Source organism: Pararge aegeria, chromosome 5 (genome assembly GCF_905163445.1).
Source record: "Pararge aegeria chromosome 5, ilParAegt1.1, whole genome shotgun sequence".
Classification (NCBI taxonomy): domain Eukaryota; kingdom Metazoa; phylum Arthropoda; class Insecta; order Lepidoptera; family Nymphalidae; genus Pararge; species Pararge aegeria.
The window spans coordinates 8,036,086-8,060,648 of NC_053184.1; the positions used below are offsets into that span (position 1 = coordinate 8,036,086).

Here is a 24,563-nt window from a genome sequence, read left to right on the forward strand (position 1 = left end):
GGAGCCTGGAATTGTATTACCTTTAATAATGTTATGCAAGGGATGTCTCTTTCATACGAAATACGTTTTATCAACACAGATCATAAAGATGCATAACATTAATTAAGTTTAGTATTTCTAATGCAATATGTAATATTTGTGTATAGTTTAGTATAAATATACTTAAATTAAGCAGGTTGTCTGTCCTATAATCCTTAAAACCCGGGAGTTTTTTGTACAGAATCCTTTTAATTCCTATACGTCTCGTACTTGCTATTTTTTATCAGTATCTTTAGGTATATACGTTTTTTTTCATTTTATCAAGTGATACGAACATATACACCAACACATATTACTATAATATGAAGAAGAAGAAACACGTATAACATACAAGAAAAGAAACACTGACAGAAAACTGAACAGAAAATGTAAAGATGCAAATACATAGATAATTTAAATAAATATACGTAATGTATAAATATAAAATATATATGTAACAAAAATAATATAGTAGATAGAGAGTATAGTAGATTTTAATATATAATTAAAAAGAAAGAAATATAAAGTACCTATCTATTTCTGATAGAATAAATTCCATCACTCAAAGAGAGTAGTCCTTCAGACGACTCTAATATGTTACTGTTACCGTTCCGGTTCCCGTCGGCTAGAACCTAGTGTTGTGTTACCGGTAATAATCTAATTCAAGGGATGTCCCTTCACACAATACGTTGAATGAAGTGTCGCCGCCGGCTAGTTTTATCAATGATAAATGTTTTCTTGCATTCACTTGCATAATAGGATTATAATTTGAGTTGTCATGCCATTTCATTCTCAAGTGATTTAAATAAATGATGAAATATTTTTGTTTTGTTTAAATATCAAAATTACTTTTATTATAATCGTATATGTATATATATCGAGGCTATTTTAACTGACTTACCTGTATTTCAAAACTTCTAACAGGTTAAAAATTTCGATATTGAAAGCTATTTTTGTTACTATATTATTATATTAGCTACGTTTTGAGTTTTATACAAGTTTTAAAATTTTGCTACAATTACAACGACTAATTCTAACGCAAAACATTGTATTATTTTATAAGACACTATAGGTAGTTGTAGATTTTTACAAGCTTGCGCCTGTTCTTTAGAAATTTTCCTTTTTTTCATTAACCTACTACTAATTAAACAAATGAAAAAATAAAATAAAATTAAAATCAATCGTATTTTCGTGAGATACAATAAGCGGACTATTAATATACTATTATTCGGATAATTAATATGAAAAAACATATTAACAAACGATAATATTATTAATACGAAAGTATTTATTGTTTCGTACTTTCTGCATTTTGCTATGGATTGTATTTGTGTGACTTTTTCATTTAAATAGTTTAAGAGCCGGACTGAGACGTAGGCTCATTTTTAATTCCAAGAAAACGAATCTAAGACGAACTAAGTAAAAAACTAGTTTCATATAAAACAAACTGCGTGGATTAAGTATTTGTAATTAGCAAACTCTTAATGTTATTAGACATGTTAATAAAGCTCACAGACCATAAAATAACATATGAATGCATCACCCGAGCATAATTCGATTCAGTATCGTTTTTATTTAGGCCTAAATGCAATACCGTACAATCTGCCCACTTACGGCGTTAAGCGTCACTCCAAGTGCAGAACGGCGTATCTGCGTTTACAGCTTTGTGCGAAAAGCTCCGCAATGGTGAAGCTTTCGTACTAGAAAAGGAAGGGCATCACTCCCCTCCTAGCTCCACTCAGCTAGCTTATTCGCTCCCCGACCGCGGCAGCGTGCACACGTCTCGACGTACGCCGTGTTTCACTGAACACGCGATCGCGAAAAAACTTTTGCGGCGCGGTGACAAACTATTGAGTTTAGACATTCGAAATTTGAACACGATTTAAATTGTGCTGTGAGTTTTGCTAAGTGTAAAGAGACTGATCAGCGCAGCGGCTGCACTGAAGAGTCTAATTACGAGCTAGGCTAATTGGCGGGACCGGCGTTTCATGAAGGTGAGCCGACTTTTATTTCCGTTCGGCAATCCCTCTAATTGCGTCAATTAGTTTAATGCGGCGACAGCTTTGAAGAGCCGGCTTAATGATCTCCACAGTGGCTTTTAGTCTTTGAAAAACTATTAAAAATAGCGGGAAATTAATTGCAATTGTAAGTGATTAGCTCATTCACTTTTCGCTTCGACTATACACATAATTGCGCTGGGGAATTTTATAGAGCGGGAAAAAAAAAACTTTTTTTCAGAATAAAAAATATTCTTGCTTCAAACGATAAAGAAATCATACCAGTATTACTATAAGCGCATATTAGTTATTTTATTAATGTTATTATTTCACGCAGCAACGGCCCGACGTGTTTTTTTGTTACAATGTGTTACACTATTAAATTGACCTAAGTTACTTTATAGCGTGTAAACAAACGCAGGCAGGGAAGCCGTTGGATAAAGCTAGTTAATCATTGAAACATGTAACTTCGCCAGATGTACGTATACGATATTATTTATAAAAGAAAATGTAATATCCTTAATTGGAGTAGTATCGTATATCTTAGCTAATGAATAATATTGAGAATAGCTGTGGTGACATGGAGCGAGAAAATGTAGATGCGGTAATATTTGTCTCCGTACTTATTTATTAAGTATACCTAGTTGCTTTGTTAAAATAACTTCTCGTATAAGTTTGAATAATACTTATAAATGTTTCTGAGAATATGTAAATCTTTGGGAATTTATCTAGCCATTTTGACAGATGATATTTAATGATTTTTTAATTGATGATAGAGGAATTTAAATAATATAACTTAATAAAATTAAACATATTGCTAAAAATAAAACTGATTTGGTTTAAAAAGAAATTTATTCATAAATATCATTATAATAACTAAATTTTAAGCGCTCAATAAAAATAAAATAACACTATCTATTTAAGTATAAAGTTAAATGTTTCGATTAAAAGTCGCTTTGATGATCACATCACTACGCGGCTAAAGTTAGGTATTTTTTTAAATCAGTAGCTCTAAAATAAACATCTTAAAAATGATTAAAATCTTTGTGATACAAAAATTATATTACAATAAGCAATTACTCGTGACTTCGTCTGTTCAGAATTGTGGTGTTCCAGCTTTGCGCTTTACAAGGTCATTCGTAAAGAGAGTATTATGACACTATCTCTTTAAAGTATACCAAAATATTTCCAACCTGCCTTGTATACAGAGAAGTGGCAAAGGCTCAAGTAACAAGCTTAACTGAAAAAGTCGTCTTGATTATGCAATGATTTATTTTAATCGTCATTTTATTATCTTCCTAACGTTGATAGCCTTAGATTATATATATATATTCTCAAAAGCGTATGAAGTCAATCCGCACTTGGCCAGCGCCATATATATAAAACATAAGAAGATAATATTCAAGACACGTGTCAAAATAATTCCGGAGATGCTCTAAAAGTCTTTTCAATTTACAACTTGGTTGCGCGACATGATCCCAAAAGCCAATTAGAATGGCGTATCCGCTTGTTCCTTCTCTAATTAGCAAGTGGCTCATTAGCTACATCACTAGACCAAAGAGGAGTGCAGGCTTAGGTCCAGAGACCACAGTTACATTTCGAAAAGCATTAATACAGCGATAAAATTTAATTATGGATATTTTTTCCGCACCACATAGTTGGGTGATAAACCATTTTTTTCAATGCAAATAAATAAATAAATATACTACGACAATACAACAATACACACACCGCAATCAAAGTAAGCGTAGCTTGTGTTACGGGTATTAAGGTGTCTGATGAATATGTTTATGAATAAAATACATGAATACTTGTAATATACAGATAAACACCCAGACACTGAAAAACATTCAAGTTCATCACACAAACATTTTTCAGTTGTAGGAATAGAATACAAAGCTTGGACTCACTCCCTCACTCACTCTTCAGCGCTAATCGGCCTTTCAGCAATGTTCAAAGTTCAAAGGTTATTTAAGACAAATGACAAACAACTTACAAATAGAGCAAATCGACAATTCTTCCATTCCTGTAAGTTTTACTAGGCAGCGGCAATAACTTAACACCAAGTGCTCCGCGTAAAATTTTATGTAATAGAATATTATTTGCACACAAGCAAAAGTACCTACTTGACGAATTAATTAAAAATCTTCACACAACTGTGCATTTCTAAGATTTTGTTACTTAAATTTATAACACTAAGCTATAGCCAAGAGCGAAGCGTGACCGGTTTTACCAACTTTAAATTAAAAAAGAATTAATACCATTATTTTCTTTGTTTAATATAACAGCACAGAATATCCGGTGATCTCTCTCGAAATCAAAGACATATCATTCTATTTAAAATAGCATTACTTACATAATTTAACAAATATAACTAAAATAAACTATTTAAAACTAAATAAAATCTAAAACGTCCTCGAAACCACCGTAGCGAGGCACAGTTCCTAAGATGCTGGCAGCATTGCCCCTTTGGATGGCCAAACTAATTCGTTGGCCAAGGTAACTGCCCGCTCTAGGATCACCGGAAGACTCGATAACCCTTTTCGATAATTCTTTGAAAAGGTATTATTCTATTATACTAAGTATGTATAAACATATTCATACTCATCATACAAATGCAAAAATGTGTCTATCTGTTTGTTTTTTCGCCACATTATGTGTCCTGGTAATCCAATGACCCGATTTTAACGAAATACTAAGTAGATACGATATAAATAGCGGCACGATAATGACCAAATCAAAACGGTTACAAAGTTTATATGAATGGGTGAAAGGTTAAATTATAAATTAAATATGAATTATTTTAGCCGGCTCTAACACTACATCACTAGACCTCAGAGGAGTGTAGCAATGCTTCATTCGTTTTAATTATAAACACGGTCCTCTTCTTATAATTACGGAGCGCAATTAAGGGACAACATTTTATTGCTTATCTAGACGATAATGACTGGTTTATAACGAACTGTCTGATGCCCGCGACTCGGTACGCGTTTGTTACGGTGTTTGAAAAACTTTGAGATTTGATATTTATCCGGGATAAAAAGAATTCTTTGTCCGCTCCAAGATGCAATCTATTACCATTTAAAATTTCGTCAAGATCAGTGAAGTGATTAAGCTGAACAATAGTTATCTAACAAACAAACGAACAGACATACTGTCGCATTCATATTTGTATGGATTTCCTTTTATTTATTAACAGTACATGTTTTATATTCGGTTCTTATTAGATATATCTGTCTTCAAAAAGTTTTAAAAAGAAAACAAACATCAATGCTAAGTAGCTAACAGATCCAATAAGATTAGCGAGATAACTATGAAGACTGGCAGATTATCAAGCACTACGCGGTGTTTACATACTCATTGGCAAAAACTATTATATACACGTTCCTGCGTGACGAAACAAAACTTCTCAAGGTTAAATCCTGAGCTGGAGCGAGTATATAGATAAATAAATAAGATAGCTGTAGAGGATATGATTGCTTTGCAATTTTGATTGAGATTATCATATTCCTATTCCGATTATCATTCTCAACTTAATAGAGCCCCTAGGCTAGGCCCAGTGTCCCTCTCTCATATATAAGAGGGAATTGGAGGTTTGATCTTCTACAGTGCAGGTTTGTGGGCTTTAACGACTTTTAACAAATTTATCGGTAAATAACCAAGATCTTCTGTTTATAACTTTTTTATATACGGCGAGGAACATGGCTGGTCACTGCCAATTTTCTTACTTCAGGCTGGCATATAGAGATTTATTTTATCGAAAATATCAATATTTTTTTATATTAATAATAAGGACAAAGGATGTGGAAAATCGTCTATAAGAAAAACATTCATAGGACATGCAAGAAAGAATTCCTTGAAAGTATCGCCTTGTGTCCAAAAACTTGAGGTGTTATCCACACGTGCCTGTAATTACACCGCCACCACGCATCAGATCGGAACACAACAATGGTGGCGGAAAAAAGCGTGGCGTTAGTATACTTTAATACACTACAAGTTAGCCCTTGATTGCAATTTCAAGTGGTTCTCAGATGATGCAGTCTAAGATGGTCGCGGGCTAACCAGTTAAGCAGTTATATTCAACCCCTGGTCGGTTTCTATACGACATCATATCGGAACGCTGATTAGCTAAGTAGCACGTCTCCGGCGGTAGGGTGGTAACTAGCCACGGTCGAACTTACGAAGCCCTCCACCAGACCAGACCAGAGAAAATTCCCAAATCTCCTCTGCCGGGAATCAAACCCGGGACCTCCAACCAAAATCCGCAGCGCTCACCTCTGCGCCAGGGACACTCGACAAAGTCCAAAGTCCTCGGACAAGCTCTGCCACTTGTAGCTCTACAAAAACTTTAACAATCTTTAACAAATTGGGAAACCCGAGAACTCGTGATCTGTATCCAAACGTACTAACCATAGCACCAATGAGGTGAAATACAATATATAATTTAATTATGAGTTATGAGTTTTGAATACAGAATATTCAGGAATATTAAAACAATGTCCAAAATACACGGCAACAACCTTACAAAACACAGGAAACGCTGCATATCCATTAATTCATTTGGACTAATTAATAAAGCTGGTTTAATTAACGAGCCTGTTAGTACAAATTAATCAACGTTGATTGGTCCATTGCTATGCCGCGTCTAATATTAATTACAGTTAGGATTATTCCATTTTGTTCAGCCGTTTTATTACATTAGTGATAAATATATTATTGACATTAATTATTGTTTGTGTAATCCTCATCATCGACCCATTCATCATATCAACCGGTAGACGGCTACTGCTGGACATAGGTCTTTTGTAGGGAGTTTTGTTTTAATTTTTAGGGGAGGCTAGCACCAGTCAGCCTCCCAGATGCCCGTGGTGCACCCTGCCGTCTTACCGACGAGGCTCTGGCGACCGACAAGTGGCGGTATAACCACTTCGAATTGGCTAGGCTAAACAAATGGCATAGACCGGTGTCGGGCAGCAGCGACGCCGGTGCGATCAGTCTAGCCCTGCGATGACCAACCCGCCTGCCCAGCGTGGTCATTATCGGGCATGTCTTTAATGGGAAGGAAAATAAAATAAAATTCGACCCATTACCGGACCACAATAGGGTACGGGAAGGATTTTAGTCCATAGTCCAGATCGCTAGCCCCGTGTAGATTGTTTGACTTCACACGTCTTTGAGAACATTATGGAGAACTCTCAGGCATGCGGGTCATCGTCGAGATGGTTTCATTCACCGTTTCAACCCAAACAAATTTAACATTGTATATCAATTTAACAGTTTACAAAATTAAATTGAATGCAATTAAAATAAATACATAAATTTGTCTTGGAAAGATATATGTCAAAAATAGATAAATAAAAATTTAATTAAATTAAATATACAATGAGAAGGGGTTAAGGCCGTAGAACACCGCGCTGGCCCAATGCAGATTGGTGGACTTCTTAAATTTCTTAAAACGCACATAACTTAGAAAAATAGAGGTGTGTGCTGGGATTCAAACTCGGCTCCCCGAAATCGAAGTCCTTCCAACTAGGCTATCATCGCTTTTTAGTGACATTTTAAATTCCTTACATTAAAAGTTCTTAATACATAAGTACGAAAAGTTAGCTGTGTGGGATCGGACTCGGTCACCCCGAAAGGGAGGCCAAAGCTATAACCACATCGCTTTTGCGGCTTAGTTGTGCAAGTAATCTTTTGAAAATCCCGCGCAACCGATTATTTTCTCTTAGAAAAGTAACCGATGTACATCTCTAACTTCCGAACAAATAAACATACATGCAGTTTACGCCTAATTTATATTGTGAAAATTTTAAGTCTTGAGCCAGCGTTTCAAGTATTTACGTTTCGTGTAACCGTTTCTTGTTATGTTGTACATTTCAAGATCGAATTTTTTTGCATGTATGCTCAAAAAAAATTTTATTAGCTCGAGATGTTTAAAAAAAAATCATAGATTTGAATAGGCATACAGATACTCATTTAAATTCCTTGTCACTTATGTTCCTCTGGATTACGCCGTCTAATAAAGTAAATAACCAATAATTCATACAACAATAAAGATACAAAGCTAATGATAATAAACGACCAATTATATAAATAGGCTACTTATTTCTATTCGTACTTATTATGGATTTTTATCACAATGAAGTATGATCCGATTATAAATAATTAACAGTACTAGAGAGGAGAATTAGCTCTTTTTCTATATGTTTCAAAACATTTTAGTTTCTTCAAAATAACTAAATATTAGGGGAGCGGGGGGCACGTTGTTACAATTTTTAGATAATTACCAATATCACAAAAACTATCAAATAATGGATACATTTGATTGCTTTTACCGTTAGTATGTCTATTCAGCTAGTAAAATATTATTGGAAAAATATTAAAATTTACGTAATTTTTTTCACAATGGGCAATTAATCAAATAAGTCGATTGTAACAACTTACCCCTGACTTGGGGCTAGTTGTTACAGCTTCGGGGCACGATGTTACAGTAGGTAAATAAACAAAATCATCGATGATAAATCATTTTTTTTTAATTATTTCAAAACGTTATGAACAAAAGAGATCATTTTAAACAGTCTTATAACATTTATGAATTATAATATCTATATCGTAATTTTGAAAATGATCCAAGAATTTTAAAAATTCTACTTCTGTCATCCATCCTGAAGAATTGCCTGCTCCTATCGCTTCTGATGGTCCTGCACGAAGAAATAGATCAGTGTATCTTATTCTGGGAAAAACGAACATCGGCGGCACTGAATTTCCAGCAGCATTTATGGCACATGCAAGCGTTACAAGTACTCCTCTTTCGGCAGATGTCATCGCACCAACCTGTTTTTGACCACGAGCAGCAACTATTTTTTTAGGCTTCTGTACCGTTGTAACACCCGTTTCGTCAACGTTCCATATGCGCGAAACAGTAAATTCATATTTTTGGAATAAGAATTGCAGTTGGTCAAAAAAGTCTTTAACGTTGGTTCTGTTGAATGACGTTGCTCTACTTAAAGATGTAGCTTCTGGTGTTCTTAGAGATAGTTGAGGATTTCTGTGCATAAAACTTTTAAACCAGTCTGGCCCAGCCATATTATTTTGGATCCAGCTGGAGGGAATATTTTTTAAATCGAGTTTTACTGCACATCGGTAAGCTAGTTTTCGGTCTTCAGTTGGTAGTAAACCAAAATATATTTCTGAACTTTTGATTAGATAAGAAGCTAATTTATGTTCGGCTTCTTGTGAGAATACCAATTTAGGTTTAACGTAACCAAATGAACAAGATTCGTTGTTTTTGTTTTTTCTGACATACCTGGATAAGGACATCGGACACAAATTAAACATTTCGCTTGCTTTACGAATGCTCGTTTTATTCTGCAGTACTTCTACCGCAGCAGATTCATAAACTTCTTGACTAGTTGTACCTCTTTCCGTTTTTGTTTTGTAGTTTCTCATTCTTAAAAAAAAACAATGAGTATTTAAAATTTAAAAATTAATTTAAAGATGAACCATTGTTTTAAAAAGCAAGGATGCGCCCGTCGGAACGAAAGCTTCAATTTTTCGCCCTACTAAAGAATACTACCGCCTTTTATTAGAATTTTTAAGTACAACGTAGTAATTTCTAAATGATAGTCAATGAGATGAAAGGTAATACAAGGTCTGAGGCAAGTTGTTACATGTAACAACTTACCCCGAAAAATTGTAACCACCTGCCCCATGGTATGTTTTTCAATTAAAATTAAAATCGCCATTAGTGGATATCAATAGCAGAATAAAACGATATTGCAAATTAAAATTAGATACATTATGAACGTTCGAGGTTAAAAAAATTTAGAGAATAACAAATATAGACAGCAGGAATCAAAAATTTCGTAAAGGATTTTGTTACTTACTTGATCGAAATCGAGACACGTTCACACAACCTAGCAGCTTGCCGCTCGGTGGGTCACTGATTGTTTTTATGCAACGTACGATGTTATAAGGAAACAAATGAGTCCACTTACGTCTACCAAAGAGTTCATAATCCCGGTAAAAAATGCGTGTAACTTCTTACCCCTGTAACAACGTGCCTCCCGCTCCCCTATATAATCTAAGCACTAACTGACACTAAGCAACGGTAAAATGGTTATTCAAAAACATTAATAAATGGGATTTTTAACGTCTCCAAACTACTACCCAGCTAATGTATGATAAAATAAAATAAAATTATGTATTAAGAAACACTCTGTGCGAGCGAGCAATGTGGCGCGGTAGCGATATCATTCACTGTTCCATACACGTAAGCAGGATAATATAAAAACTGCATTTTTAGTATATAAAATGAACACAAAGATTTTATAGAAGCTCCCGCTGTAAGACAAGCGTTTGTATGTTCATTGATGTAAGATGATTTATATTTAGATATCTACATATTTAGTTAGGTGCAATGACGTGCTATGCAGTGCTGTCATAGGCAATAGCATGGCACACGGTGACGCCGCGCTAATTGGGCCGCCTCATGTCTTCTACTGCAAACAAATTAGCCCCTGAAACAAGTGCCCCTCGTTTAGGGTTGCCAGCTTCAAAGTATTTTATTTTGAAGCTGTAGTAATTAAAGCTTTTAAACCAGTCGATTTTCTTCACTTTCTAACCCAGATGATATTTTCTAATTCTGAGCTGGACAGCCTTGAACTGCTCCTTTGGTCCCAGTGTTGGTCGATAGCATCGCGAGGTCCGCTGGGTCGGGCTAATGACTCCATAAGATGTGAGGCTATTCTGCCAACAAGTTGCAATTGTCTTTTCTAGTATCCATTCCTGTGCAACTTAAAGCCTTCAATCCCGGTTATTATCATTACCACGTGATAAACATCTTAAAAGCTCACCAATCGCATCTTATGCCAAAAGTGGACAATAATTGGCTGGAATAATAGAAGAATGAAGACGATAAATTGGACCGGCTAGCCAAATGAATCTATCAGAGTTTGGAATCGAAAGAGTTATTAAAAATTTGGTAAATTTTATACGAACGATATTCCAATTCAAGGAATTTGTGGGATTTGAAACATGTTATTGAACTAACACAAATAACTGCATTCAGTATGATATTCTAGTAGGTACTTTTATCTCCGTTTATCTCCAGGAAGATCATATTACTTTATCCGAGCAATTGCATATTAAGTAATTAAATAGAAATGTATACATCCTCAACGAGATGGCTCGCGTTGATGTCGTCCGAGAAAAACACGAAGACACTTTTGCATCGTTATCGGAAATCCATTTCCTGTACAAATTACTTATTTTAATGTAAGGTTACCTACTGTTTTTATTAAGATTTATTACTAATTAGGTTGTTACTTATTAATATAGGATAGGATAGAACCGACGATACTTTTAAATGTAACGTCAACATCTCCTGAAGATGCTCCGGTGACAGAGCTTAACGTGCGTGGAGAGAACATTTTGGCCTACATATATGCTCCATAAATATGCTACTCGTGTGCATTTTAAAGAAGTTATAAATTGCAAACGGACAGATTTTCCTAGTTTTCCGGATTATGGCAAATTAGACTTAATATTTATTGTTATCAAATTAAAATATTTTTGTTACAATTTTTTGCTATCTTTTGTTAAACGTAAATTCTACAGGTGCATTCTTCAATCTAATTTTATCATCGTGCATCATTTAAGTTTACAGGGCTTAGAAAATTAAAGAGTAAAAGACAGACTTAGTATGAATTCATCTATCATTATTCTATGTTACAAAGAAAGTTTGCAAACTTAGTGTTGGGGATTGGCAGCCCTGATTGAAGGTCACCAGTAATTAGGTTCGCTGGCTTGTTTTTCAGCAGTGGCGGTGGCGGTGGAGCTTCCTCTTGTTACTTATTTAATTACGAACGCCGTTCGCTGTCTCGTGTTTCAGTATTATGTACACCTTCATTATAACACGAACTTCGATAACACTGTCAACAACGGTTACTTAAAATACTTTCAGCAATCCTACTTACTTTAAAAATGGGAAAATTGGATTGATGTATGTTTGATACAAACACGGCTGAATGGATATGGATAAAATTTGGCATGCATGTAGCCTTTGAAATGGAATGCTACCTGTTATCCCGGGAAATAAGAGAGTTCGCGGAAGAAATAAAAACCTGAATCAAGTTGAACGAAGTCGCAGGTATCAGCTAGTTATTCAATAAATATTCGCGCATTTGAGACATGTTAGTTTTTTAACTTCTTAAAAATGACTATTAAGGATGGCCTCATCATTAATATTTCATTAACATTCAAACACGAAGGGTAAAATATTTGTTAGATTTTTAAAGATTGAATAAGTTTCTGGAACTATTTGTTAAAAAGAAAAAATAATTGGTACACCTAAGTTGTACCGGAGTCAAAGTATTAATAGTAGTATTTTTTTAAGTTAATATTGAATTCGATCTTAAGCATAGATTGACCGATAGTGAGTATCTGTTCTTAACACAAAATCTATTTATTCATAATTAAAAAAAAACCAAAACAACAGATAGTTACAGCTAGTTTATTTTAATACTTGGGTGCAACTACAATTTATCTACTACGTTGTGCATATGTACGAGAGAAACAAGATATTTTTTTAATCTGCATCTTTACAAAAATTGGTTGCCTGTAAAGTCGGTATATGGGCGAAAGTTTGAGTGGTAAAATAATTTTAATGTGAATATTCATTCGTATAGTAGGAAGAAGGATGAAATAATAGTAAAAATTTAAAACATTTATTTATACAAAGAATTATATTTAAAACATTAATTTATACAAAGAATCTCGCACTGAATTTCATATTAACAAAATTTTATTTTTACCTTTACACATACATACGTATTTATATACAAATATACATACAATAACTTGCAAAACATTTGCGTACAATGAAACAGCGTTTACTACAAAGGGACGCGTGCCTTTCACTTTTTATGTCTGTCTCTCTCGCTCTTAGGCGGGCGCGTGCCTCTCACTCGCTCTCATTGTGAGCGCATAACGTGAGCGGAGCGTAACGCAGTTTCTTGAAGTGTCACCCGGCAAACCAATTTATAAGACGTTGTCACATCAAAATAAAAACCTGACCTAAGGCAGACTTCGCTAAAGACAATGCATTTTCTACCAGCCAACCTTCAAAGGTGCGAATAAAACGGGAGTGTGATTGTAGCCAAAAAAACGTTTGACTGATAATTAATTAGCATAGACACACATATATGACAACCGATAATTGATTTACAATCCCTACTTGATACCATTTATTAAAAAAACCAACGAATAATATATTTTTGTAGGGAAATAATAAGTACAAACTAAAATTAATATTTACAATAAATAGAAGCCGTCTAACTGTTCACTTATGGGCATGGTACCCAAAATGCTGGCGCTATTGCCCGGTTGTATAGCTAGACTTAGCCGTTGGGCTAAATAACCGCCAGCACTTGGGTCACCAGACGTAAGGACCAATTTTTGTGACACTATGTTAATAAAATTTTTCGTGTCCGAAAATTACCCTACTAATATTATAAATGTCAGTGTAAGTTTGTTTATTACGCTTTTACACACAAACTACTTAACCGATCCTCATGAAACTTTGTTCACATATTCTTGGAAGTATTAGAAGTAATATAGGACAGGAGAATTTTTATCGCGACATTAAGCTCGGTTCCTTTGGGAAAGGGGATGAAAGTGTTTTGCGATTTTACACCATAACTCCGACAAATTATAACCGATTTAAATAATTATTTTTGTACTATAGATGTTATAATATGTGTTTAATTTTGCCCAAAATTTGTGTAGATCTGATGAATGTGGTTGGAGATAGAGGACAGAACTCCCCAGCGGACAGCAGCAAATCCCTCATTTAAGGCTTAGCGATACTGAATACTTTATTTTTTTAGAACTAGAACTAAATTGAATGACACATCAAAAAACAAAATCAAACGCATACGAAGTCGCGGGCAACAGCTAGTATTATATAAATACACAATCAAATAAATACAAATTAATTAATGACTATTATCAATCTTGTGTTTGTTTCAAAGTATAGACCAACCCCCCAAGTCTCTCAGGGCATCGCTCTAAAAATATTTAACATATAGATTAATTAATCAGTAAGATATTTGCCCGCGGTATACCCATTAAGCGCAGATAACCTCTGGTGGCGTGACTAATGACGCGCGCTGACGTTTGTTTGTTTTGTGACGAAAGATACAATGTTTATACCAATGTCAACTCTCTTTAGGAACACCCATTTGAACGATAATGTTTTTTACGTATGTACTTGTAATAGTATTTAAATTGAGCCTATCAGTCTTTTTGAAGCAGAGCCTTTAAAATAAATGCGGTGAGTGTGCTCGGGAACTCACAGTCTTGTTCCTATGGAACCATTCGACCACAGAACAGCGAAACTAAGCGAGTCCATCCTTAGGTGGTTGACATTAAAGTTTTGTTTGAAAGCGCTCATCTCTAATACCACCAATGGTATTTAAAAAATCATTTTTTGTATTTGATAATCCCATTTTTCATAGGCAATAAACTTTTTTAAATTATCACTCCCTATTTAGACCCCCGTTAAAACATAAAACCAAACAATACAACAAAGTTTCAACTTTACTATTAGCATCAGATAGAATCGATTTTCTATTAGACATAGTTGACTTTAGACTGCAGTTTTTCGTTCTGAGGTGATCTCTGTTATGTTTGGAATGCCTATACTATTATTAACCTATTGGCGAAAATAATAAATTTTAAACCAATTCCATCATGCAGTAGGTAAACCAATATTTTCGATCGATTTCATTCACTCCCTAATTGGTCTTACTACACTGGCGGCTCGAATGCAAATACTCTGTTATTAGGCAGGTTAATTAAAGAGTTATCGTTCGTAATTAACCCGTTTCGGTACAGAACGTGTGCCCATGCCTCGTACAAACACCACTAATTAAGAAATTCCTCTTCATTAGCTCAATTAGACTTATTCACGTCAGAAATATACCTTTACACAGTCTATATATAACTCTATGCATAATCTCTCTTTTCAAAAGCTTACACTATACTGTCCTCGTTATTAAGTGTTCGGGGATCGTTTTTAATAAGAATTAAATTTGGCATAGCATTGTATGCCACTGTCGCTTGAAATATACCTAGTCATGTTGTTTTAATAGTACAGAAACTAGCACCGTAACTGGGACCAACAATATATCGTGCTCTAGAATGCACGGACTCCAATTTTTTAACTCCGGCATACGAAGAGTATCTTGAGAAAAACGCCCAATTCTTTATAGTTTGGCACAACTATATAAGACATAATGAACTGTGAACTGTGAAATGCACGAGTGATCCATTCTACGAATCAGCCATTAGCCATTTTTATATATTTCACTCTCTAAAACTCGGTTTGTCGTAGTGATCGGACGGGTTTTATATATGATTGAAGCTGGATACAATTTATATTGTATAATTTTATGTCTGGAGTCACAATGGTAGGGGTCCCAAATATTTCGAATGGCGACCGTATCGGAATACGCAGTGCTGAAATCAACGTGGACTGCCCCTATTAGGTTAAACAAGTCGCAGGAAGCCAATGGATGTCCTATCGTTCGAAACGATGATGACAAAAAAAACAGAAACAAGCAAAACGAATATCTCGGATAAATTAGACGGTGCATAGACACACATCCAATTGAAACCGACCTATTTGTAAGTCGGATGGAAAACCAAACATATAATGTTACATTTTCAATTACTTAGCATTAGAAAAAGGAAGGCATTACTGAAGCCTAAGCAGTGAATTAAGCTGAGAGTTATGCCTTAAGGCTCATTCCGAATGACGGTTAATTGGGAAACTTTCAATATTGTATAATTGAGGTAAAACACTATTCCTATTTTTCCGCTTTATACACGTAGGATCTTATAAATGTGAGATTAAATAGTTCTTTTAGGGGGCTCAGTAACAGTAGTCAAAAAAGAACCGACTTCGAAAAACAACTAAAAAGCGAAAAATAAATATTTTCTGCAACATATTTAAGTCCGTGCCAAGTTAAATGTGGTAAGGGATGTTTCCAGGAATTTACTAAATTTTTTCTAAATTTTCTCACGATCTTTAGTGGGTAGGTCTGCAATTTTATCTAAGTTATAATAGCTAAATGTCAATTACTCGTAGCCTGCTACAAATGATTGCTATTCCCGAAGCCGGGCGTTAATGGTTGAGTTCTCCCGGCACTTCACCATCAGCTCCTTTATGACGATCATAAATTGCTTACAATCGCATCGCAACTAGTATGATACTTACTATTGTTTAGTTTCGGTTGCCATCCTTGGACTTCATCGTCAGTTTGTCATGACTACTGTCGAAAGAAAATTCTAATTAAAATGTTATTAGAGAGTAGGTAATCTAAGATATTAATTATATGTTTGAATGTTTTGATTTATTACTATTTTGAATTTAAATTTTTGGTGATTGTTATTATTGTTTATTTTTTTTATTCTTAATGTTATATAGCTTATTTTTATGTTTTAATTTAATTTAATTTGTTGTCATTATTCGTTCATACATTCTTTTAATAGCCCCGGGGAGACGAATTGGGCAACTGTAATGTCTTCACGGGTTGTGTTGCTAAATAAATAATAAATAAATTTTTATAAAATACTACATACAAACATTATAAAATACTCAAATTCCTATAGTATTACAACTCTAAAGTATAACACATCGAACAAGAAAAAAATCATCAAAATCGGTTTATAATTGGCGGAGTAATCGAGTAACAAATATACAAAAAAAAACATGCATTCGAATTGAGAACCTCCATTTTAATTTTTAAAAAATGATGTAGATTTGACTAAATTATGAGTTAAAGATTATTTAAGAAATAGGTACACGATTCTTATCATCAAGGTACGCAGTTAGAGATTCGGTACTAGGTACTTAATTTGAATTTGTTGAATACTCGAAGGTTAACAATTTGTGATCTATTGTGTCCATAACAAACCTATCGGTAGCTAATCCATTGAGAATTTTCCTTTTGTTGAGTTACGTAGTTGTTATTTTTAGTAAAATGTCACTTCCTTCCAGTATAGTTAATTCTATTGTCGGTAGGAAGTCGTGACCCGCTGGCGGGTTATCGGCAATTAAGAATGAAGTTGAACTGTTGACGTCAAATATCGTATCGTATTGGTTGACAATATAATAGCTTCAATCCACTGAAGCGTCGCGTACTTTGTTTTTGACGACCTATCTGTGTGAAATTTTGAACTCCTTCTTAGTGGGAGTACAAAATTTCAGCAAACACTAACAGTATCTTTTACATTACTGGCCTTAGTTTAAAATAGCATACATACAAAAAAAAATACAACCGAATGGAGAACCTCCTACTTTCTTTGAAGTCGGTTTAAAATTATCTTAGATCCATCAGTTCCTTTCGCTCGTAGAACACAGTGCCAGAAACTACAACTACCCGTTTCAGAGTAAATAGGGAAGGGGATAATTAATGTATTTTTATTTAAGTAAAAGAAAGTGTCTCAGTATATTTCAATTAATGTCATTTTATTTTGTTATAATTTTCTTATTTAATGTCCCTTTTGAGGTGTGCAATAAAAGTATATTCAGTAATTCATTCATTATATTTGGATAGGCAAGTAAACCTAAAATTTGCCTGAATTAAATGATTATTATTACTACATATATCGATTTTATTAACTACCCTACCTACCCCTACCTAGATTTTATACTAACCGTGCTTATAAACTATGCCTACTTGTAATTTTGACTTTTGATTATTACTGTTTCCTGACCTATTGATTTTAAAAAATATGATTTAGGGAACATTTTAACGCAGGAAATAATTGTGGAATAGATAAAGTAGCAACAGTTAGAAAAGTTTAAATAAAAAATACGAAGTACTCGTAAGAAAAATAATCAGAAAAACTTTAATGATTTGGAGAAAGTAGTATCTCAGTAGGTTTAGGGTCTTAGTTCATTTAAGTCAAGACTCGAGATAACCTTCATTAGGACAAAATATAGAGAACCATTAATATTTAAGTTATCAATCGTAAATTAGTTACTTGATGAGTAAATTATATGTTATGATAGCGCCGCAATCGGTTCGATATTATGTTATATATTAAAAATATAAATTGTTTTTTGAACCAATACGACTCTTATCATTGACGTATGACGTACTTACGATCGTATTTTATTATCTAAAATAATCAATATTTACCCAAATTATTTTGAGAGAACGTTACGAGTCATCCCTATGTATCATTTTAAAAATAACAACGTACATCGAATCACTTTTATATGAGGTCATGGTCATCTTGGTATTATATTTTGCTGTTTGGAGGAGATACGTTGCCATGCTAAAGCACTGCCACTTCTTTCTGCTTTCTGAATGCCTGGTACACTCATGGAAGAGACCACGGATAGCAAGCAGACTTCATTCGGTCCATCTTATTGCATGCGCTTGTTACCTTTCACATTGCACTGTTTACAAAATACTCGTAGTTTTATATCGACCTGTCCGAAAAGTTAATTGGGTGATGCCGACAATAAGACTCTTATAGAGAATCTTATATTAAGGATCAGTTTGCAGGTTGAGTATCAAATTCGCAGCTCCGTCAACTTTGAAGTGTTTATTGTACGTTATCGACTCCTCGTTGGCCCACCCACTCTGCCCTTTTTCATTTACGTATCGAAACACAGATATGAAAAAAGTTCTAGCTTTTTAAAAATAAAATATTTTGTTGACATAAACATAAACTTTTTTCATAAAAAAATTATTGGCATCGCATATGAAAATTGTTTTGAGATTTATTACAGATGTAATATCGAAATGTGCCTCTATGGGTTTTCTAATTCACATCGATAATAGATTCTTGCTTATTTTAGTAACATAAATAGTAATGCCTACGTATTAAAGTGTAATTTTTATTAATTTGGTGTATATTGTAGTAAAAGTTAGTGTAAGATGCACCCTAAGATGGTAGTGGGCTAACCTGTTTTGGTATTACAGTTATAATAAACCCCAATCAACCTAACAACAATAAACCCTAATCAGTTTCCACGCGGAAAAGTACCCGAACTCTTATCCTCTTGGTCTTTGTCAGTTGGGTGGTAACAAGCCACGGCCGAACCCTTCCACCTCACCGGATGAGAGCAAATTTAAAATTGCAAATTATTGAATTACCCCCGCTAGGGATCGAAGCAGGAATCTCCACTTTTAAGACAAATTCGCCCACCAGTGTGCTAAGGAGGTAGGCAAATGTTTTTAGTTAAGGTTAACTTAACTTACAAGTGTTTTGTAAATGGTTTGCGAATTATTAGTATTGCGTATGCATCGATGTATATAACATACTTACATAACAATAGTAACTGACATTTTATAACTGTTGTTTATACATAATGATAATGGTTAAAATGGACTATGAATATACATAGAAAAACAATAAATATGTATAGGCACAAAAAGAAAGGTACAATACGCGGCCTTGTCGCTACAAAGCGATCTATACTAACGGTAATCTACTCGTAACAGAGGAAAATCAACTCAACAATATATTCAAAGCTCTACAAAAAATATCTTCCAATAGTAGTGTCCTTAAGTCCATTGGTTTACTTAAAAGTTTTTGATTTTAATATACCACGGTCTTATATAAAATACACCTCAACGATTTAATAAAAAACGGACTTCGTCAATTTATAGGCCATTCCCAATTTGAGTGCTTTTAAAGAACAGTCAAAAGTTTGCAACGCTGGCCTCGTTCGGACGATTTTATGCAAATTTTGACAACTCCACGTTAAGTAGGGGACAAACTGTGTCTACGTTTTACATTTTACTACTTTGGTATTGAGAGTCCTTGTCCGAATTATTTCATTAAAAAGTTTTCACCATTATGGGTCTTGAATTTTGATAATATTTTGTTTGCAGTTTTCTTTGCATTGAAAAATGAAATTCATGGCAGGCTATTTTAATAACAGAGCACAGACACTTATTAACTTGGAAGTTGAGTTTTAAGTACATTTTTTTTTAATTTCTATACACTTGCGAAACATTGTCAACATGGACTGAATTTGGTTTTCTGAAAATAACCCTTGCTCTCTGTAAATTTTCTCTGTGGTGTACAATAAAAGTACAAAATTCATTCATTCATTCATTCATCTAATCTCGCTTTGTCGCATCCTAGTAGTAGTAGTAAAAAAGCGGCCTAAGCCGTGCGTTTTAATTAACTAGCATTAACTGTGAAGCAAAAGACTCAGAGGAAACCTGCAAGCATGTGGTGTTCACACGCACTTGACCAGCCTTAGGACCAAAATCCTGCTCTTTCTGAAAGCCGGTCCGTACCCTGTAGTGGGCCAGTGATGGATTGATATCGGTGCGTACACTACGTACATTGCCTGCCTCTAACACCAATCGGAAAGCCTGTACAGCTCCGCGTAAGCCGTGCATCACGAATGGGAACATAATTGTACATGAAGTCCCGGGCTACCACTAGCTTTGACACTTATAAATAGCTCATACAACTGGCCGGTCAGCAATGAAATTCACAATGAGGTTGATACCCCTTCATAGAAAGCGTTCATTTCCTCTACTTCATTCGTGGAGTAGCAAACAGTCTGTAATGAACGAGCGGGAACGACCGCCACGGCAATTTGAACGTTCAGTGGGCCGTACCAGGCGCATACCAACAGTCCTCGAAATTAGTACCGCCGTACCTAGAGCCTTGCCACGTGTGTATAATGAGTATTTTGTTGCATTACTTTTCATAAATATCAAATGTCCATACGAGTTATTGCGCTATAAGAGCTGTATAACTTTCGTGATGATGACTACGTAATTACAATTTATTAAAACTTCTTTATTGCTTAGTACAGGAAAAACTAAGATTACTCAAAAAATATTATAGGCAAAAGGCATTAAGTTTGATATCTTCCAGGTTACCTAACCGAAAGGAATTTACATGAGGGATGGGAAATCGCAATTACAATGAAAAATTTACACTCATTAAATTACATACTATTATTAATTTGTATATAATATATATATATATATATATATATACACATTTATAAATATAAACTATATACACATTTATATATATAAGAATATATACCTACTATTGATGCCTAACACGGCTTTTGAAAATAGCTAGGGATTTAGAGCGACGGATAATCATCAGGTTGTGCATTCTACAGCGATGTAGCTTTTATAGTGACCTTCTTATTATTAGTAGTTTGATACAATTTAAAGCATACATGAAGGAGTTTAAGATTGTGTCTGTTTGGACGCGCAAATTTATTCGGCTGCAAAGTAACGCTGCTTGACATTAGTACCGGCTCTAAGCTGATATGCTTTAGACACGAAGATAACGCTATAAGAGCTATATATATATAATGGCTATTTCATTACTAGCAGGTTGATAAAGCTTTAATAATTGTACGTTAGATACTTTGTAAGTAACTGCCGGCCAAAAATCATATTAGTATTGATTTTACATATCAAATAAATAAATAAATACTTATACTACAACAATACATGCATCACCATATGGAATTTTACTTTGGGGTAATGCTGCTGATATTAGCACTATTTTCGTGCTGCAGAAGAGGGCTGTTCGTTCGATCTACAAAATGGGTCCAAGAGAGTCATTGAGAGATAAATTTAAAGATTTTAAAATAATGACAGTGTATGGTCAGTATATATTTGAAAATTTAATGTACGTTCATAAATACATTTCTAAATTTAAGAAAAAATGTGACTGCAATAATTTAAACATTAGAAGTAAGAATAAACTTACAGTGCAATATATTAGGTTGCATAAAATTCATAATTCGTTTAAAGGAAATTGCATACAATTCTACAATAAACTACCAATTGACATCTTGGAGATGTCTCTTAAAAAGTTCAAAGTTTGTATTAAACGTAAGCTTATAGAAAAGTTCTATTATAGTATAAAGGACTACGTAATCGATAAAAAAGTTTGGGTGTAAATTATTGCTCTAACCAGGTTGCTCTTCTAATAATTTAAAATGACATTGTGAGATGGTGATAACAAAAAAAAACACCCGGCTAAGTTTGTTGTGGGCTTCTTCTTAGACCAGGACGCGTTTGGAACCCTCGTAGCTTTAGTTTTAAGTTTACGAATGTGGTTATCGCCATCATCTCACTACCGTGTAATTCTTATGTACGCATCAAAAGGGCCTACTTAAATAAAGATATTTTTGACTTTGACTTTGACTTTGCCATCTAGCCCCGAAGTAAGCGTAGCTTGTGTTTATAGTGCTTATGGTCAATCCTTAACGTTATAATTAGTAAAAACAATTTCTGCCCTATCTAGGAGTCCATATAAGGGCCAAGCTATCCGTTTTAAGACCTGCTAAGCATGCTAATGCTACTAGAAAAACGAGCCTGTAAGCATAAAAAAATAAGTCGCCAAATTTAATAGCATAATTTGCGCGAAATATTTGAAAGCACTGGGTGAAGTTTGAAACCGGACGGGTAATCACCGGAGTCAACAGCGGAGCGGGTCAGCTTTCAATTTAGCGGAATTAATAACAGCACAAATCCCAGTCCCCACTGGCCGCGCTCTCGCAAATGTGATGCTGGTACTGAGGAGAGAATAGGCTGCCGTGGATAAACGCAGGTGTCACATTACTTGTGGCCGGCGGGAACGTGATCGTGGGTAAACTGAATATTTTATTTCTACACCGCTGAATCATTCAATTAAACTCATGGAAAAATACGGAAAAGCTCTGGAGGACAATGTATATGTTCCGTACGCAATTACCCGATGGTCTAGTTAACTACCTCGTAGATCCGCCGGTCAGCATGTGCTTCAGTCTCTGGTTCTTCAGTATACGTTGTCCATGTTTATTCATCTTTCTGTCTTTGGTAGTTAAGTTTGCGTATCGTCAGTCACTAAGTCAGTCTGTGAGTCAGTCTGTAAGTCAGTCAGTAAGTCTATGATAAATTTTGGGCTTCCAAGGAACTGTAAATGCGCTTACGCACTGGTAAATGCAGCGTTTGTAGATCAGGTATGTGATAAAACTAACAAGTCACCGGGACCCGCTGGGTGCCAGTGGCAAAACCCCGTGTAATTTTGATGAAATAAATATTTGAAAATTTAATGAAATAATTATTATCATGAAATAAATAAAATGGGTTTAACAACTTTGCAAAAAATGAGTTTAGTAAAATATTGTTTCCTGTATTAGACATTTATAAAAACGTCACAAACTAATCCGTGGCCATTCCGCGTATGAAAGCGGAGCAAACTCCCGATTCAATTACAAGCGAGCATTTATCATCGAAGTTGACAAACGATGTCGACTTGCTATATCCACGACAAATGTTTGAGAACTATTGCGTATTGCGTACTCTACTTCTATGTTTTTCGTGATAAATCAACTTTTAATAATAAAATATTGCCTCGTTGATCTAGTGGTCAGCAGGTTTGATTACTCGTCATTTGACTACATTGTTCAATAATGACACTCTTGTTTTGAATTAAAATATTTATTGTAGGTACGTCAAGGTATGTCTTATAAAACATACATTTTAAAATACAGCTTTAAGGGATAGTAGAGTGTTATGTTAATATTTTTGACCAATTATAATCCGTTATTTAGGCATGCCATGTAAAATTGCTTTCAGATGGTAGTAAGGAGTCAGAGCTGGGGAGTAGGCGAATAGGCGCTATGCATTACGAAATTTGATTGTCGTTGGCTATTTTCTTTGTAACAATAAATTGGTTTCCGAGTAGAACGAATTTCCTAGTATTTACGGAAAGCATTGGCTTAGAAGAATGCATAATGGGCGGAAAAATGTCAAACGTAAGTGTATTAAAGTTGGGGCGGTGTTCCGCTGCGTGCCGCAACTGATGTATGGTTGCGACCGACAAATTGAAAACAGGAGTAAATGGCCCGATCTCGGGCAGCGGACCTCTCCACAATGGCAACATTTGTATAACTGTGCCCTTTTAATAGAGATTTATTTTGTATTACAAAAAGGGTTCGATATTAAATGTATTGGAGATTATAATCATCATATCAGTCATAGAGACCGTATGGTTTGCCAGAGGTATAAATTTATGAGGTGATAATAAAATTTTAAAGATGTTGTTTCATAATTTTTTATACCACTACAATTTCTGGTGGTATGTGATGATGCATTCTAAGATGGTAGCGGGCTAATCTGTTTGGGAGTATGAATTTTATATGATTAAACCTATACTACTCGCTTTCTATACAACATCGTACGAATAAAAAACAAATCGATTAGCGGGACGTCTTTGTCAGTAGGGTGGCACAAACCACGACCGAAGCCTTTACAAACCAGATGGTAGGACTAGTTAAATTGTTGTATGCATATTTATTATGCCCTTTCTAGATTATTGCTAGTGTATTAGAAATGCTATTAGCGACAGAAGTTATCACGTGTAATCATTTTATACGCCATATTAGATAGGTAGGTAAGTACTATATACATTAAAACATAATAGGGTGGTACACATCAGTGTCGTAATTACAATAGAAGTTAAACGTACGTTGTACGTAGGTGC

The 24,563-nt window shown here is 34.6% G+C and overlaps 1 protein-coding gene across 1 annotated transcript in view; it reads left to right on the forward strand.

Moving 5' to 3' along the window:
- Positions 1–1,787: 1,787 nt before the first annotated feature.
- LOC120624131 (LIM domain transcription factor LMO4.1) overlaps positions 1,788–24,563 on the forward strand; it is an 84,727-nt gene continuing 61,951 nt past the window's right edge. Inside the window, 1 exon segment of the mRNA XM_039890496.1 lies at positions 1,788–2,012. Coding sequence (XP_039746430.1) covers positions 2,007–2,012 — 6 coding nt within the window. The 5' untranslated portion in view covers positions 1,788–2,006.